The sequence below is a fragment of the Cryptomeria japonica genome, chromosome 9 (assembly GCF_030272615.1).
Source record: "Cryptomeria japonica chromosome 9, Sugi_1.0, whole genome shotgun sequence".
Lineage (NCBI taxonomy): Eukaryota > Viridiplantae > Streptophyta > Pinopsida > Cupressales > Cupressaceae > Cryptomeria > Cryptomeria japonica.
Genome location: NC_081413.1, coordinates 276,418,326 through 276,437,988, shown reverse-complemented (window position 1 = coordinate 276,437,988; position 19,663 = coordinate 276,418,326). Strand labels below are relative to the sequence as shown.

The 19,663-nt window shown below is 35.7% G+C and overlaps 1 protein-coding gene across 1 annotated transcript in view; it reads right to left on the bottom strand.

The window, feature by feature from the left end:
- The window catches only part of LOC131033002 (putative ubiquitin-like-specific protease 1B), a 158,279-nt gene extending 145,871 nt beyond the window's left edge, over nucleotides 1–12,408 (bottom strand). The window contains exons 1-2 of the mRNA XM_059211139.1: nucleotides 12,300–12,408; nucleotides 11,992–12,204 (exon numbers count right to left, since the gene is read on the bottom strand). Coding sequence (XP_059067122.1) covers nucleotides 11,992–12,175 — 184 coding nt within the window. The 5' untranslated portion in view covers nucleotides 12,176–12,204; nucleotides 12,300–12,408. The remainder of the gene's footprint in view (nucleotides 1–11,991; nucleotides 12,205–12,299) is intronic.
- Nucleotides 12,409–19,663: the final 7,255 nt, after the last annotated feature.

The window sequence follows — 19,663 nt, the reverse complement described above, 5'->3', positions numbered from 1 at the left end:
TGAGGTGACGAGTTTAAACTATAGCTATCTTCAAACCATCAATTCTTTTGCCTTGATTTGTAGTTTGATATGGAAATATTGGGAAGGACATCAAAGTTTGTTTGAAGCCTTATGGTGTTAAAATTCTTGCCAATAAATGACATTGGAACTCAAATTCTGCTATGAATTTGAACAATATAAGGGATAATTAGAAGTGTGAATATGTAGATAAGGCAATTTGTCTAATTGATCTGGTCCTATCTACGATGTCAACTTTAGGTATCCCTTCGTAGTTCTCCTCCAAATTATTGAAAACGTGCTCAAATTCTTGCAAAGATGGATCTTTCCATGGTCTTCATTGTTTATTGAGAAAAGGGGAAAAGAGACTCCATCGAATAGATTGCTGGCAGGATTTGTGGCAGAATTATCAGTGTTAGCTTTAGATGATCCTAGCAGGAGGTACATATTGGCTTTGTATCTTCTAGCTAGACTTGAACAACGTGCTTCCAACTCTGCCAAGTCCAAACTAGATTTCATTTTTGGGGAAGCCACTAGAGACATGGAGATTCTTTGTTGTTAGCCATATCATCTGCTCAAGTTATGAATTCCTTTATAATGCGACCAGAAACACTACCTAAATCATATACAGACTTCATTGCAAAATTGCAAAAGATTGGTCCAGTTGCTTTTGCAATATATAAAGTTGTCTGAGAGAGACGCAGAGGTGATCCTATTGATTCGGTTGCTCTATCTACTTATTTATCGAGTAGGATGTGTTTCTAGTCTCATAAATTGGATCCACATTGTCATGCGCCTGTGAATGTATACAACAGATCACAGTCACTGACTTCTTTAATATTAAATCTGTGTGCTAGAAAATTAATATGAGCCGACCTCTCTCCCTAAATTGACGTCATCCTTGGAAGAGGTTCAAAAATAAATTAAATAAGTCTCATTCTATGAAGGCTGACCCTCCTAAAGTTGTCACCTGTTTTGTGATATTTAAATCAGATTATATTTAAATGTTAAATGCTGGCCGACCTACTCTAATGCCACCTTGAAAGGATTAAAATGATTTCAAATTTAATTAAAAGGGATTTGTTAAGGAGGGCCAACCTCTTGGAGAGAAGCCTCTCTTGGAGAAGTCGCCTCTTTTAAAAAGGCATGAAATGGTATATATAGAGGAGGAAAATAAGATATAAAGGCATCCAAGAAAAGCAAAAAATTCAAAGTATGACAGCAGATACATAAAGTATGTTATAAGCAGATCTAAAAAGGGAAGTATATGCAGAATTGTGAAGGGGAACGTATGGGCAGATCATAAGAATTCTGATCTGGAATAAGGAGGTCTAATACTGATTATGGCAGGAATCAAGGAAAGCAACTGAATCAGGATTGGTACTCACAAAGAGCAGATTAATTCATACATATATCAGCGATCAGGCCATAGATCAGATCAGAGATTACTATTTATTACAGACAGTAGTATTCTTGTTCATTTGTGGTATGCATGAGATATACACCTAGTGTATGCATGATGAAGATATTATCTACCATATAGTCTCTTATGTGAAAAGTTAATCATTCTAGATTCTTTATTTATTTGTTTATTCTCCTAAGGAAACAATCATATGTGGGTGAGGAAGGAGATGCATTTGGGAGAACTGATATAGGGTCCCCTCTAAGTACACCACCCCAAGAGATGGAATTGTCTTGGTTGGATGTTCCTACCACTTGTGGGCCAAGGGGTCAAGTTGTCTTGGTTGGATGCTCCGTGCTCTTGGGCTTAGTTGTGGATAGCCTCGGGCACCCTTTTGTGTTGTCCTTCCCAATCCCCATGATGGTTGGTTGTGGGAAGTGAGATAACTAGATTTCCTTGTTGTTCATCAAATTGTTGCAATCAATAATGACGAGGTTAGTGAGGGAACGAATACAAGGAGGGAGAAACTATTATGAGGTCCTCTTCTAAGTACACCTCATGGTGGATGGTTGGCAGCCTCCCACATGAGGCCAAGGGGAGCAAGGTGCATCCCGCCCGTGGGCTCACATGGGAAGGACACTCTAGACGATTTCCCCACCAACCTCCACAATGGTTGATTGTTGGAATGAATTCAAAGTGTTGGCGTGTTTTATGCACTTCGAACACAGAACAAAATATTAAGTATTCTATCCTCTCTTAAACAGGGAAACCTTATATGCTAAACAAAGTGATCAAATAAGATAACCCCGAGGTTTTTGCAGTCAGTTCTTGACAATGCAATTGGATAGTCTGAGTTGAAATGATGTGATATGCTAGTATCACAAAGGGACTTACGCTTATAATCATAGCTGGAACGTGGAAATAACTTATCTCAAACAAAGAAAGTTCAAAGGGATAAAGGGTTTAGAGAAAAATAATCTATGTTAACACCTAAGAACAATGATGATAATGGATGATGCTTTGATAGACAAACTCTTTCAAACCAAGCTTTGATTTGTCATGATAACAACAACTACACAAAACTGATGCAATCTCACAAGGAAATGAAAGATTTTCATACTACGAACCATTCATTCAAATACCCAATGCTAGAGCAACTTGAACAAATACCTACAATCGAACTTAGCAACAATAATTAGGCTTGGGCTAACTTTACACTGCAGCTTCCAATCAACAAACCACAAAAAGTATGAACCAAGGAATTTATCATTTATCATTGAATTTCTCCATTAAGATCAATGAACTTTAACTAAATTTGAGAAGTAGAGACCATGCAACATGTTGAAATAACACTCAAAATCCACCATATCTTCAATGAACGTAGTATGTTTGTTTCATCAAACCTTAGCAACAATCTTTGTCTTCCCTTCTACTCTACTCCTACTTAGCCAACTATTCTTCTACTACTAAACTATTAACTATTAACCCTTACAAATGAGAAGGTTCTGCCTTATATAGGTTTCCAATTACAAATGAATGGCTTGGATCTAATCCAAGTCAATGGCCAAGATTACATGATGAAACCCTAATTAGGGTTAGTTGTAACTAACTCCTTTTTGACCAATGAGAAAATTACATTTGCTTGATTACACGTCCTTCTAGGACCAATGAGAAATAAGTTGTAACTTTGTATCTTTCTTCAACTAGGTTCAATGAATCTGGACGCTTTGACTTGGAAGTATGTGATTGGTGGATGAAGGTGAGTTGTCGCTACCTCAACTACTTGCATGCTTTGTAGACCCGATACCTCATTGCAAGCAATATCTCTTGATACTCAACATCATCATGTGGCTTTTAACTAATTGTGATGTGTCATTCCAAATTGCATCATCTTATAATTTTGATTAACTCTTCTAAAATTATCTATTTGAGAGACGCATCCACTGATTTCTTCCTTTGCACTTGCATTCCACCTTCATCTTTCTTGCCTTCGTGATGGCAATGCTTGATCTTCATGTGTGGTTGTTGCAAGTGTATTCTCCATCCGCATTTGTTACTTGTGCATGATGTCCTTCTCTTATTATCACTCTCCATCATCTTGCTCATGATGTCCTAACCTTGATAATGGATTTCCGTAGGAAATTCAAGATTGTTGTAAAATCTCTTTCAGGTTGTAATGTAACTCTTGTTGTAATGTCTTGATCCTTCTTTTGAGTCCTTCATGCTGTTGTAGAGCTTTTACCCTCATCATGTTGTAGTGCAAGCCGTGAATGCTATAACCTTGAACACTTGAATCTTGATGCTATCCTGTCTTACTCCACTCCTTGCATACATCATCTGAAAAGAAAGGAAAGAAAATGAACCACATTGGTGAATGAAATCCATATGTCAATGCAATAAAGTTAAGAATAAGAGAGATTCATGATAACCCAAGAAGTCCTTACTCCCTTCCCATGCCTGAAACACCTCATCTTTGTAATCCTGATCGGGCTTATCATCTCTTCACCATTTTGTCTATTGCAAATCGGAGTTTTGGGGTGTGCATATAATGAAGTTCTGGATTTACAAGATCCCATGTATAAAAGCTCAAGGTTTATAGGGTCTTATGCATTGAGGGTCAGACTTTTACCATCTCCATGTATTAACTTTAAGTGTTATAGCTCTCTGAAAGTCGGAAATTTCAAGCATCTATCTATTCAATTCTGCCTTTGAGTTGACTGCTGATCTGAATTCGATCTGCCTTTTGCTTCTCTGAAATCTTGTTGCTGTAGAAACTAATATTAAACCCTTTCCAACCACTTCTTTGTTTGTTTTAATTATCAACACTTCGATTGTCGCAAATGTTTGTTCACATCTACACCTTGTTGCTGTAGACTTACTCTTGAAAATGATCATCACGCTGCTGATGAAATTTGACCTTCTCTGTCTTAAATTGTTTTGATGCTGGAATGATGCATTTGCATCTCCCTTATATATGCATTTCAATCATGGGTCGCATCCCTTGCTAACAAGGCCAACTAAAACCATAAAACATTTTTATTGTGCAACTTGAAACTCAAACTGATTTTATATCAAGTTGACCAGACTTAATGCACCTATTGATTTAGAGGGAAAACCCCCATTTCCAAACCCTAGGTCGGCCTATCTTGGCATTTTGCACCCCTTCTACACATCGTATAAATGCATGGCAAGATTTTCAAGTCCACATGCATTGCAAATCCTAGTCTACCTCTACTCTGTATTGCAGGTCTGTGCTTTCAGATGAATATGTAATGTAACTCAGACCTTGATGAGGTTGTTTATTAGAGGTTGGGATTGCAAGGAGAGCATACACAAAATCAGAATTTGCACCTAGTCATGCATAAAATCGGGTTTCAAGGCTCTTCATGTATGATTTCAGGATTCTCATATGCTCATGTAAGAAATTGGAGTTTTGGTATCTCCATGTATGATTTCAAATTTTCAGGATTCTAGCTTGCTTATGCATTGATTTTGAATGTTAACTTAGTCATCTATCCAGCTTGTTTTTAAAATTTTAACTCTTCACTCAACGGTTTCTTGAAAAGTATAAGGTATTCACTCAAGGGTTTTGGGAATTTTGAGTCAATCTTGCATGTAAACTTTGGAGGCATGCTATGTAAGAAATCAGACTTTTCACCTTGTCATGTAGGATTTCGGACTTTTCACCTATACATGCACAATTTCGGGTTTTGACCTTGTTCATGCACAAATCCGGGTTTATACAGTGGTCATGCATAGGGTGGCGGGAGTTGCAAGTGCTCATGCATACATTCAAAATTGCAAGTTGGACAACCTCTTGCGCTCATCTTTGAAAACTTAAGTCTTTTGTGCAATCAATCTTGGAGTTGCAAGGGATTTCATGCACACTAAACACAACGTTGCAACCTTCAGTCTAGCACAATCATACCTTTTGCAAACAAACTACATTTTTGCAACCTCAAGCAACCATTACACCTAATCACGCACTTGGATCAAAGATGAAGAGTAACTTAGCAGAATTTGGCAGGATTGCAAGGGAACCTTGCAATAATCACAACTTTACCTTTCAACTCATCTCTAGGCCATGGCAAAATAAACTGATCTCCTCCTTCAAAGATTAAAGACTTACACTAGTGCCAAGCTAACACTAAAAACGCAAAACACCTAACCAAGCCAGCGAAAATAGGGGTCCCCATTTGCAATGGGGCGATGTATGAAAACATCATAACACAAAGGGGTCTCAATCATAGGAGGGCAAATTAGGTAGCACAAATAAGGAGGGAAGGTACAAGCTTCCTCACTAGGTACACATGAGGCCAAGAGGGGTGGTATATCTGCTCTTGAGCTTAGCGTGATGATCGCTTCGGGCACCCTATCATATCTCCTTATTCGATCCCGTTATGGTTGAACCCCAAGTAATGAAATATAGATATTGTATGGTTAAGATCATTGTGAATATATGTTCTTTAACCCTAGCAGTAACTGATTTTATAAATTGTATTTTCAATAATTGTCTAACATGATTGCAGGGTCTCAACCAGATCTTGCTTTTACATTCTTTGGGTGAAATCATATTTCTAACTATATTATGTTACTTATATTTATTGAACTTGTGATTCTAGGGCAAAATATAGGGTAATCCCAAAGGGGGGCATTACACACATGCTTCATTTATTCCATGTTTTTATCTTATATCCAAGTACAGCTTCATGTTCAACACATGTTTTGGATTTGGGTGACTTCATTCTCCCAAATAGGTGCTTAAGTTAATTGGTTTTATAAAATTGTTTCCATAATGATATTTCAATAATGTCAATGTGTTAAAAGTGTTATAGTCAAGGTGCATTATCGGATGGAGGCATAGAAGGTTGGAGAACATTTAGTAGCCTGTCATCAATCACTACAACAAGGTTGCAAAATTGTATTAGGCACAGAATTATATGTGGCAAAATTACTGAAGTCAAGAAAAATTGCCAAGTGGTAGTGACAACTGTCTCATATCATTTGTGATCAGAGTGGTAGAGATCTATAACATGGCTACATATGTGACAATAAGGACTTGGTTCTAAAGCTTTTTATGTTGCGATTGGATGTGTCTATTCCCAATCAAAATTATTAGTTGTTTGTGGTTGGATGTGTTTGTCCCCAATCATATTTGGTGAGTGATAGTAATTGGATGTGTACGTCCCCAACCATATTTGTTAAGTGATAGTGATTGGACATGTTTGTCCCTGATCGCAAAAGTTGGTAATTATGATTGGATGTGTGTGACCCAATCATAATTGTTGTGAGCAGATGTGTGTGTTCCTATTCATAACTTTGATACTAGAAAGATGTGTTAGTCCCCATCATTGGTTCCATGTAAGATGTGCTTGTCCCTATCCTTGGATAAAGTTCAGAAGCATAGTGAAGCTATATCCACTTGTTATCCTAAGTAGATGTGTATGTCCCTATTCATACCTTATATTTTTTATGAACTTCTAAACGAGGTCATAAAGTATTGTCAGTCCACCTATTTCATTTGGAGAATGATGTAATAGGGACGGGTGTTAGGAATATTATATCATTACGTTTGTTAGTGTGTTAGGTAGAATAATAGGTGTGAAGATTTAAATTAGGGTGTTTGTAATACAAGTTGTTAGAAGTTAGAACAACTAGTATATGTAAAGGAGTAGTTTTAGGAGATATAACAGCTCTCCAATAATATAGGATATGAAAGTCCTATATATTTGTATTATGTGTTGTTGAATAAAATGTAATAGAATTGCAGCATTGATGAAAATCCAAAATTATGAACTCTGAATCTCAATAGTTAGAACACGTACAAGCGTGTCCTCAGCATGATACAGTTTAGAATTACAAAATGGATTTGTATATTATAAAATTACTGCCACTAGAATTTCATTCAGCCTCTTCTACTAGTGTTTTTTTTCATGAGTGTATAGGTATCAAGGCATTTTTTTAGTGGTAAATTGAGGGGTTCTGTGGGCCCCCTGTCCATAAAAGACATAGGCCCAATCTGTCTGTAAAAATTCAATAATGAACATCATTCATTCCAAGATAGAGTTCAACTATAACAGTGGAAATAGAACATATATTCCTACTACTATTGCAAGGAATTTACATCACTGAGCAATCATTGTCTGCCCATTTATAAATTATGCCTCCTACAGTTGAGGGCTGCATTTCAAAAACTATCATTCTTTCTTTCTCATAATTTAAAACAGTTACAAACAACAACATACAACTAGTAACAAAAAAACAATGCAAACTACAGGATACTATCTCAGATACCGGTTCTTGGCGAAAAAGGCTGGGTCCAGGTCCTGGTTCTTGCCCGGTCCTGGTCTGAGCCTAGTTCTCCCTGGGTTCGTGACAGGACCGGCAGAGAACCGCAAGACCCATAGAGAACCCGGCCACCTGGGCAGGACCTGGGTTGCAGGAACCGCAGAGAACCCGGCCACCTGGGCAGGACCCGGGTGGAACCCAGGGAGAACCCAAGCAAACCTGAGAGAACCAAGGCCCATCGGTTCCCAAAAACGGGGCCCACGGGTCATAAAAGTCAAAAAAGTATAACCAAACATGAAAATTATAGGTCAAAAAAGTATAAACAAACTTGAATCAGTTTGAAACTTGAAACTTGAATATTATCTTTTTTGCAAATTATGAATATGATATTACATTTACGATATATGAATATCAGAATATTTATTGGCATTGGCAATTATGGATTTATGATTTATGATTTATCTGTTATCATTTATGTATCAATGTATGGGAAAGTACATTGTATGTTTCATATTTGTATGTTTGAACATATATATAATATATGACATATCTATATATTATTATATATAATATATATATGTACGGACATACCCGTACCCGTACCCAAGAAAAAAAAAAATTGCCGAATCCGCACCCAAATCTGTATCCGTATCCGTACCTGAATCGGTAACTTAGGATAATATCTATCATGTTACCAACACTCTGCTAAACAACCCAAGACCTGCTGAAATTGTTTTGCCTAAGTGACCAAACACAGCCACACATTTCAACTAACAAGATGCAGAGAGAGAAACTCCAACAAACGCTCACCCCTATTAACTTGATTTCAATAAAAGTCACGATCTTAAAGCTTGTTTGCATCAGACAGTGAGGATTGGAACTCCCCTAAGATGAAATCATTTGTCGGATCTGGGTTACAAGCCAACTCTACCTGTTTGTCAATTTTTGTCACTATATGGAAATAGATACTGTGTTCCCTTTGCATCTTTTTCAACATAGCATTGTATCCTTCCTCACACAACACTTGCAAGGTTGACGTGCTGGCTACTCTGAGTAGCCCTTTTTTGTGCACTACCATCAAGTCACCCACATAACTTGCCAAAGCTTGCAAAATTTCCTCCAATCCTCATGGACCTTGTGAACAATCTGAATTTCTCTTCTCAGAGTTAGAATTTCCATATTTACATCTACTGCATTGTCTTCCTTAAGACTCCGGTGACTCCTCTTGTTGGTCAGTCTGCAACACATTCTGTGGGATAATTAAATCCCCCGCTATAACTCACTTGAGAATCTAGCTGTAAATGTCTTGGTTTGCTACTACTTTCGCCAGCTTAATCTTACAGTTGTCTTCAACGGATGCCCTTATTCTTTCAAAATCCCTGTGTTCACAGTTCTATTAGAATATAAGATGCTATGAACCTTGGCTAGAATATCACCATTGTCTATGTGGAATCTGTTTTTTAGGGATCTGTCTAAAATGGCACCTGTGGGGCACGTCAAATGGAGACTTGGCCATGATTTGTCAAGCAGAAGTACCTTAGTCCTTTGAAGACTGTAAGAAAATACAAGGAAAGATGTGCAACGAGTTAATTATTTATTGCAGGCAGGGTAGGAATAAGTGGAGATTGTGTATGCTTGCCTCATATTCATTTTCTGGCATGTGGTAAGGTTGCCCTATTAAATAATAATTATACTCCCAATATTGTGAAAGACCTTAACTGTATGAACATTTTGTGCAAATGCCACTGATCCATGGCCTATTCTGTATTTAGGTGCTAAGCCATGTCCACAGATAGAAACAAATATAGTTCATTCCAAGTTTCCACCCATTCAATCTCTCTTCATGGGAAGCTGTTAAGGTGAGATGATTGCAAACAAATCCACAAGCCTAATACACTCCTGTAGCAGTGCTAAAACGATCTCTATTCAGTCATGGCACAAATTTCTCTAGCTTCATCTAGGATGCTGTTAAGTTTTCAACTAGGCATTTTTCCTTTTAAATAAATTCTTGGTTCCTAACTGTGATAATTTTCTTATATCCTTTTTACCTGGATGGTCACAATAATTCCACCACCGCTATGGCTTCCCCCTCATTATCAGTGGCATTGGGGATGAACACTGCTCTTCCTCCTCGGAAAGACCCTGATGAGTCCCTCAATAAGTAACCTACTCTTGCCATTCCACGGTTACCTCTTTAAGTGTCATCAAACTTCAGCTTGGCATACCCGTGGAGGGGAAATCCACTATGCACCTATTATATCTGACTTCTCTCAAAACCCATTAACGAAAAGGATTATAACAATCGACTTCCAATCTCCCAGGATTATCATTTCAAAATGTACGATGATTGTTTTGCGATTTGGAAGTCGAATGACTAAAGAATTTAGAGGTATAGTTGTATCTGCCTTTATTTAGCACTTTTCAGTGAAGTCTCTGTATAGTTGTATCTGCCTTTATTTAGCACTTTTCAGTGAAGTCTCTGTATAGTTGTATCTGCCTTTATTTAGCACTTTTCAGTGAAGTCTCTTTTTCCTATAGAAAATTGTTGTTTCAGGCTAATCATATATTCCATAGGATGCTGCTAGGCACAACTTGTCAGAGTGAGTGTAAGTTATTTGTCACAAGGGACCAAGAAAACGCTTTCCTTATTGTTCTCAGGGGAAGCTAATTCATGCTGATTTTTCACAGCAAATGTTTCCAAATGATAGATGCAAACTCACAGGGTAAGTCTCCTGCTTTTAGCATAGACAGCATATAGATGACCTATGCATCCCAATTTTGTTCAATATATCTTAATTCGGTATTTTGTTTTGGCTAACCAGCCATATTTATTTCCAATTATTCCCACATGCTAGTCCAAGTTCCGAGTTGGAGTAGAGCTAACAGTTTCATATTTTGCTCACCATATATTTTTCAGATTTGTCTTTATACCATCTTAAAACATCTTCATTATGTGTCACTGAAATCCATCTTCCTTCCAGACGCTCTTTTAGTCTGGCCTCCTTCTCTTCTAGAACCGGACAATCCTATGCTGACTTCCATTCTCTAGCTTCCAGCCTTTGTGGAGTTTTTATTCACAATACTTGCAAAACTTTTTATTCCTTCAATAGCTGCATGTACTCGTTTGTATAAATGCAAGTGATGAGCGAGGCTTGTAGAAAAAAAGAGGAGAAGAAGATTGAATTTTACATACATAGTGCACAAGAATGATGTTATATTCTTCTGAAAAATATTTGTTTATCTGAGTCTTTTTTTGAAGTGTTGTAGCCAAATTTAATTTCTAGTTTTGATTTTATTTCTTCCAAAGTAATCGAGAATGCTAATATATAGACCTATATAGAAAAGTGAAACGGAGGTCTAAATGGTTTCGGCTGTACTCTGTCCCTGATTATGAATAATAGGAAAGAGGATCACCAGAGTTGTGCCTTAGATTTTGAATAGCCCACCTACCCTGCTACTGATATGAGGGAGAGTATGATTTTCATTGGTTGAAAACGCAATTTCTAATCACCTTTATTTTATTAATCGGCCTGGTTCGACTTGCATTATATCCTTTTGGTTTTAGCTTTTAATATTTGAAGGGACTAAAACTAATCGCAGTTGAAACTAGGCAATCTTGGGACCTTATAACTGTATTTAGGTTGTAATCAGTATAACGACTTTAGAGTCCTTTCAAGATAATTTACGAAAGAGAGAGAAAGAGAAAGAGATGTAGCTGGCTTGGGTATGGATATTGATGGTAATATAATACACACAAGGGGTCTTGCTGATTTATGATCAGTTGAAAGCTTTGTTGGAGACTTTAGAATGTTATCGGGTTTGGCAACTTTTGACCGTGAGATGTGGCTAGCGATTTGGCATTGAATGAATAGCTGCAATGATTAAAATTTTCAGTAGCTTTATAAATTGAATCAGTGTAGTGACTATCATAACATCTGGGTGTTGGTGGCTCGCCAACTTTTTCCTTTGGGTTAGGGTCCCTTGACCCTGGCTATTTCTAGCTGAAGAACAGCGACATTGTTGAACCAAAATATTCATTTGGCTAATGATAAAGGTTTCTTTATGTAAGATGATCAAGATCGATCGCCTTGTTAGCTGCTAGCAGATTTCGATGTGAACTGTATAGCTTCTGTAGGTTCAGAGATTGCTTCCCAATACATTTCTTCAATAGAAATGAGCGAATAAATATAATATATTGAAAAATGCAATTTTCTTAACAGAGTGCAGACGACTTTTATCTTTGTAATTTTTGGTCGGTGCATGAATAAGGTTTTGTTGTGGAGGTATAGGACTATCCACATTACCTCCTTTGAATCTTCTCCTCCTTTTCTCATACTTTTTCCTCTTTCTTGTGATAATTTGTTCAGAACTCTCGTTGGCTTTGTCTGCATTGATCTTGACTCTTCTGATCTTTTTCTTCCTCAGCGTAGAAGATGTCCGGCTAAAAAAGGCTTTCACCAGCCAACCGGAATGAGTGACGGGATACATGGATTTCTTCCTTTCTCTAAAATTTCAAGCTGAACAAGTGAGTTTGTAATTGAATAAAGCTAACAAATTTGAAATAAGAATTTGGCTGTGGAGAAAGAGGAAGAGAGGATGTAGACAGTCATACTTGCTTTGCCCTAACGAGCGTCGTGCAATTCTTTTTCCCAATATCCATCTTTCTTTCGATTCAAAAAACGCTCTTTCTTTTTAGGTTGACAAAGCTATTGGCAAAGCAATGAGAGTAGTTCACAGCTATTAATGAATGAATCGAAGGAATTTTAATGATGTTCACGATGGAGAACTAATGTTAATCTATTTTCAAAATTGTCATTTTTTTAAGCTTTGTCTTTTTGAATATTTCACTCAGTTTATTTATAAAATGTTTTCAAACTAAGTACGAACATTTTCATATGTTCCACATTCTAGAATGAATTATCATTCAATTTCAACCATCCTTTTGCTGCAAAAAATGCAAGTTTGTTCTTTCTGGTCTTTCTTGGGGTCATCCATCTACTGTCTCAAATCTAAGAGATGAGACTCAATCCTCAATTGTGCAACAAAAAATTTAGCCTTTTCCTTGATTATGACCCTCAAATAAGTTTTTTTATCATGTTCTCACATGGGGTCGAATTCTTCGATAGAGTGCATTTTTTTTGACCAAAATGTTTTGTACACATGGCAATCTTAAATTTTTCTAGCATAAATTTTTTAATCTCTTCAATAGTGTTCAAACATTCTTGCAAATTAATGTCACATTTGTTCATCTAGTTCTTTTGCTTCATCCAAGTCTTCTTCCTACATTCTTAATCCTTCAACAACCATTTTGGGTCAGCAATGTTTATCCATGTTTTAATTTTTTTCAAAGTAGCTTAGCAAAGAAATTATCATTGATGCTTTCATCAAAAACATTCTTGCTTCAACCAAAAGTATCTCATAGGGGATCATTGATTTGACATTAAGACTATTGGTAATTAAATATTTTGGATTCTTTTTAGTTGCCTCCACTTGAGGTTTGATATGCTACTCCCCCAAACCTCACAACCATAGAGGATAAGTAACATGACCAATAAACCAAAAGGGTTTTCTTAGTTTTTCAATCTCATAACTCTGCTTTCTTGCACATGTTCTGAAGTAGGTAAGAGTCTCCCCATCCTCCTTGTATCCTTTTTGTTCTACATGTCTCCCAATTGAGCCTATTGTGAAAATCAATGCCAAAGTAGTTGTATTCTTCCACTATCTCCAACAAGCTTCTCTCGAAGATAAAGTTAACATGTTGCTTCTTATTCAAAGTAAAAATCATGACTTTGGTCTTGTTGGTGTTCACTTGTATCCCAGCCTCTTAGCAAAAGAGTTCTAAAGCCTTCTGACATTCTCTCAAAAACCATGGGCATAATTTTCAATTAGAATAAGGTCATCTGCATACAAAAGTAACTTTACCACAAAAGTTGTCAATTGGATACCTTCTCCCATTGTTTTTTTTAGTAATTCTTCTAGTTAATCATTTATAAGTCAAACAACGTGGGGGATAGAGGACACCTTTGTTCGACTCCAATGTCACTACCAAAGCATTTAGACATACAGGAGGGATTCTCGAGGGTCGTATTTTTATGGAGTAAAGGATTTTAACAAGAATTTTAAAAAATGTTCTAAGGAAATTAGAATAATAGGAGGGTCTATTTATCATATTTTATATTTAAGTGAGTGTTTTTAAGGTGGGTTTGAAGTTTCATTTACTCATTTCTTAAAATTTTGCTACCACATATTAATCATCTATAAATTTTTAAATCCCTACAATAATATTTTAGATTTAATATTCCTTGTTGCTAAGAAATAATCATGAGGACCACATACATGAAATTTTGGTGGGGCTCTTTTTATTAGAATCTTCAAGTAGCCTAAAACAATTAATAAATATTATTGATAGTAGCAAAAACTATGTAGGTACAACATCATGAGATGGAACTACATGGAAGAGATGATGGACACTACAAACATTGTAAACTAGGTGAGAGATCCCTATAGTGGAGCACCCTAACTTTGCGTCTCCCAAAATTTGTTTTAGATATTTCAAATCACTTTGAATTTTATACAGCTACTTACATGTCAAGTTGCCTACTTAAAACATTTATGATGCCACATCACATGCCTTTTTTGCCGAGGTGTCCAAAATGGTCCCAAAAAGAAGTAAGACCCATAGTTGTGCACTTAGTCATGTTTATCGATGTGTTGATGTGGCATCACATAAGTGATGTCTTTTTCATATTTAGTAGAATCTTTTTGAGGATACGTATTGACATGAAAGTTTTTGTGCTCCACTAATAGACTAATTGTGTTTCACTGGCACCCCACTCCACTATAGGGCCCTCTCCCCTAGTTGAAGTAAAGCCATTATTTACATTTTCCATTTGATTGAAGATTGTATTACCATATTTCAGTAGACTTATCATCGTAGGTCATGCTCAAGGCAAATTCACATTAAAATTTTAGGAGCATAAAGTAGGGGAGAAGACCTAGTAATTGAGCATGTACTAATAGTTGTGATAGTAGCTAACATACTTTGATCAATTAATAGAATTTTTTTTTATTATCGTTTGAACATAAAAATATCAATAAATATTTATTTTTGTGTTAATAATTGTCATGTAACTAATTCTTTTAAATATATTTTACATATATCATTGGTACACTAAAATGTATCAAATTATTTATTGGACAATACAAATTCAATCAACATTAGTGGTTCATTGCAAACTCCATATGGAGCATAATACAATGTAATTCATTACAATAAAGTTTAATTCTAAAAATAAAACAAAATTTAATAAAATATTATGTTTTCTATGAAAGGGTCAAACCGGTTTTGAAGGAACCTAAAACCCTACATACAAAATGTTGCCTTCAATAAACGTCACTAAAAAAACAAGAAAATAGCAGCCAACCAAAAGACCAAAGATAGAGAATAGACAACCAACAAGGCACCAGGCCAAGACCAGAAAAGACAAAAGATGAAAAGTTACTTGAATTTCTTCAAGGCTTTAGATGCCTCAGCCTCACGCTAGGAGGCCTCCTAAGAAAGTTTCTCAATATCTTGTAGGTCCTTCAGTGACTCATCTACAACCTTCTTGAGATGCCCTTGGTGTGAGTACAAGGCCCTTTGCTATCATCAACGCCAGTTTGATTACCTTTATCCTCCAAATCGATGAACTAAGGATTACCTTGTTATACACTTTCAAAATTTTCGACCAACATCTTCATACTATCCGCAAACTCTTTAATCACATTGTGGCTGAAATTCACCAGCTTAACCAAATTGGCATTGATATTCTCCATTTTGGTTTCCAGTGCCACAAGACATTCTTCATAATCAGATTTCAAATTGGCCACATCCTTCGCAGCCTTTTGGAGAGACACAACAACATTCATGCCTTCTTTATCAACCCATGAGTCACCATGTAGCAAACCCTCATCCAGATTTGATTGAATACACCCGATCTTAATGCTCATCTAATTGATCTCATGAAAACATCATTTGTGCATCTTACAGGTATCCAACGTCACATCCTTGGTGATACCCAGAACATCATCATGATCTTCCCTCCCCAAATTAAGGTGGGGAGAGTCAACTTCCAAGTGACGTGAAAATGGTGATCTATAGTCTCTGTCCAAAGAAGTCTCCTCAGAATCGCTCGATGAAGAAGAATGGCAATCAATTTGTTCCTCAAAGTCAGGGGAAACTAGGGAGGTCTTCTTCTTTTTGCCTCTCTTCTGATTACTACCATTAGTCAACTTCCCCCTTATGTTTCCCACCCCTCATCCTCAGAAACAACAAATTTAGAATCCTCATCCCCAGGGGATCAATCCCTCAGAAGGCTCAAGCAACTCCTAGAAGGGGCAAGCAGAGATTTGATATACTCCATGATGAGAATAATGAGGCCTTCATGCAAAATAGGGGTTTTTAGGATTCTTTTTAAAATCCCTAATGCCCTCATTCAGGGAGGATAAAAGATAGAAGGGAAAAGAGATTGTATCCTTATATCTAAAATGATTTAACAACACAAAATGATGCCCAAAAACATTCGTAAAATGACCATCGAGGGAGAAATATTGCATGAGTACCTTAAGAATAGCACCCCAAAGGGGTTTCATGGAGCCTATTTCAAAACCACTCTTTGGCTTCCTAACCAAACGCTTCCCTTCTTTACCCTTGGGGAATAATAAAATATTATGTTAAAGTTTGTAAAATCTTCAAAATAATTTATCCAAATACATGGACAAAGTTGTAAATATCAACACATGCTTACTATTTTATATATAATATACAAGTGTATAACTTATGATCTTTGAGTAATTAAACTACTATTGTCATGAAGATTGATATGCTCTCAATTTTACATAATTAAAAATTACTATTTTCCAAAGATTGCATTTCTATTGTGCAATAAATGTTCATATTGAAGACATCAACCACCAAATATTTTAGTAGTAAAATAAATATGTAGTTGTGAGGCTTACCATTTTGGAATCGGATCAAAAAATTAATATGCCAAATTTTAAAAGTGACTCTTTATCAATCCACACCATTCACTCTCATCAAACAAAATTGCAAGATTTCAAATCCATAGATAACATATTTTCAAAAGTTAGGAGGGAAAATTTATAAAATAAACCAATGGTAGTATCAAGTCATTTACATTTTAACCACAAAAAATTAGGTGTATAAAGAATGTAAAATGTTTGATTAGTTATTTGCATTATGACTAATTCTTGTTATGGTCAGATCAAATATTTTATATTTTTTTACCTATATTTTATATTTTATCTACATGACCTTTATCACAAAAGACAAAAAATATTTGTTTACATACCTTTAGATACATGTGTATGTGCAATATTTTATGTGTTAATGGTTTGGTGGATTCTTAAACTACTTTGGAGGTTAAAAATTAAGAACTAAAAATCATTATATTCATATTAGCTTTTTTATGTTTAACTATTGTGCAAGTTAAAAATCTTTTTTGTTGGTGTTGATCACTCCCTTGTCATAAGTGAAAAACATTATTGCACATAATCAACCAACCTTCAAATGCTATCAATGTCTACAATCTCATTTTCTATAACTATTGAGGAATTTAAAAATCATGATAATATGAAAATAAGTCTAGGAGAATATCCCACAAAAAAAATTAGAGTAAAACATGTTGTAATTGTAAAGTGGCATATTCATAAAGAGAGTGATAGTAGTTCAAAAAATGACCCCACAATATGGAAACCCACGATCTAGAGAACATGCATATGTATTGACACATACAAGGATACGATTTGTTTATCCCTAAAAATGATTTAGCCCCCGCCTATTAATAGACAATCATGGGTTCATCCAACTTGCAACAAAGGTAAGAAAACTAAATAGAGCAAAACAAGAGAGGGGTGGATCTAAGTCAATTTTGACAGTGCATCGAAAGGAAATCTAGGGTCATTGGGGGTAGGTGCAATAGCATGAGATTGGAAGAGTAATATTTTGGCTATAGGAGCCTAGAGATCAAATAAAGCAAAGGCATAAGCTCAACATTACTAGCAATGAATTTTGTAATTAAGCTTTCAATATTAAATCTACACCTTGAAGGAGATTCTCAAATTATCATTAATGCAGTCATTAATGGTCAGTCCCAGGTGTGGAAGATCAATAAATTCATTAAATTAATAAAGACTAAATTTTTTAAGCTTACGAAGCACAACCCATACTTTGTGTGGAGGCAATGAAGTGGAGGATGTTACATCCAACTAGGTTGTGACATTAAATGGCAGTAATAATGAATTCAAATGGGAAGATTGTTGAGGGGTGATGGCAAATAAGGATTGGGTACGAACTGCAGTCACCGGCTAAAGAAAGTCTAGCTCATTAATGTTGGTGAGTGGTTTGAGACTATTGAAGTATGTGGGGAGCTTTATCAAATAATGGTTAGGCAAAATTGCATCACCATTTGGATTTTCATAGAGCTTTGCAATCAAGTGGTTAACAAGGTGCATGATGGAGGCAAATTTTAACCTAAAGACAGAAGCACCAAATTGATTTTTGGGAAGGATTACTGAGGATTGCATGAATAATATCTTTAAATACATCAACCCCATGTTTTACCAAGTGGTAAGGATGTTGTTAGGGGGATTTTTGTAGAATATAAATATATGTTCAACGTAAATATTGCATCAATGGTGTTAGTGTGGTGCCTAGAGTTGGGTAGAAAGGACAACACGTGATGGATAATGAAGGCCTACATGAAGGGAGAGTGGTGTTATGGCCTTGGTGCATTCATTTCTATGTTTGTGCTTAGTGAAGGGTTTGTTTCTAGGGGCAAGGAGTGGGTTCATGTGTCTAAGTTCACTCCTCCTTTGTGACCCTTCTTGTTGTGGAGTGTGAAGCCAAACTTTAAGGATAGACACGCAGAGGCCCAAATTGTCTAATCCCTTCTTAAAAATAATATATCTAAGATCAGGAGGCTAAGAAGTAGGTAGGTGAAAAACAACGACAAATGTAGAAGAGAAAATGACTAAAAAAATGACTAAAATTCAATAAAAAGGACTATTGGGAAACGGGCACAAATATACGAAAAATAGTGAATAGAATCATAATTTGATCATTTATGTATATTTTTTGAAAAGTCGTGTGAATTGGTTGATTGATGATAATCATTATATGTATGTAGATAGACTAGATAGCTTCTTTGTGTGGGGTTTAGCATTTTTTGAGAAGGCAGTCAGGCAACTTTTTGTAAAGTTAGTGGTATCAGGGTAGATTATGGAAAAGCCACATTATGATAATCGTATATTTTTTTAGTATAATTATTATAATATAATCAACCTTTACCAATTAAAAAAAATTATTTAGTCCCATTGATGTTCACATAACAAAAAAATTGCAGAATAAAAAGAAACACATGTTTAGTTTGTAGATACTATACGTTCCCTAGTAAAGTATGGAAAAATAAAAGTAAGTAGTCTATTTTCTATTAAGAGAACCATGCAAGTGATGAGGAGTATTGTAAAAGAGTATAAATAGTATGTTTATAGGAATACCTTTGAAATGAGATTAGTTATGTTTTAAACCTCCCTAGCTCTATATTTGATGGTTTGAACATTTACATTTATGGCCTTTCTACTTCTACTTCCACCTACATATAAGTGGATAAGGGTCACATGGCTAATGCCTAACTAGTAGTCGTGTAGTTCTAATATACATAGGGCATAATGATTTGTAACATGAATTAGGTTTAATAAATTATATATTCCAAAAATTTGATATTTGAAAGACGAGGAATCTAGCGAAGGTTTAATATTTTACACAATGCATATTTATTTTATTAGTCCTCTTCTTTCACAACTCATTTTAAAATTTAAAATAAAAACCATATTCATATAATAATCAAATGCTAAATATTGTAATTTCTATACTCACCTTCAATAGTCACATAATTCCTATTGGGCAAGGGAATACTA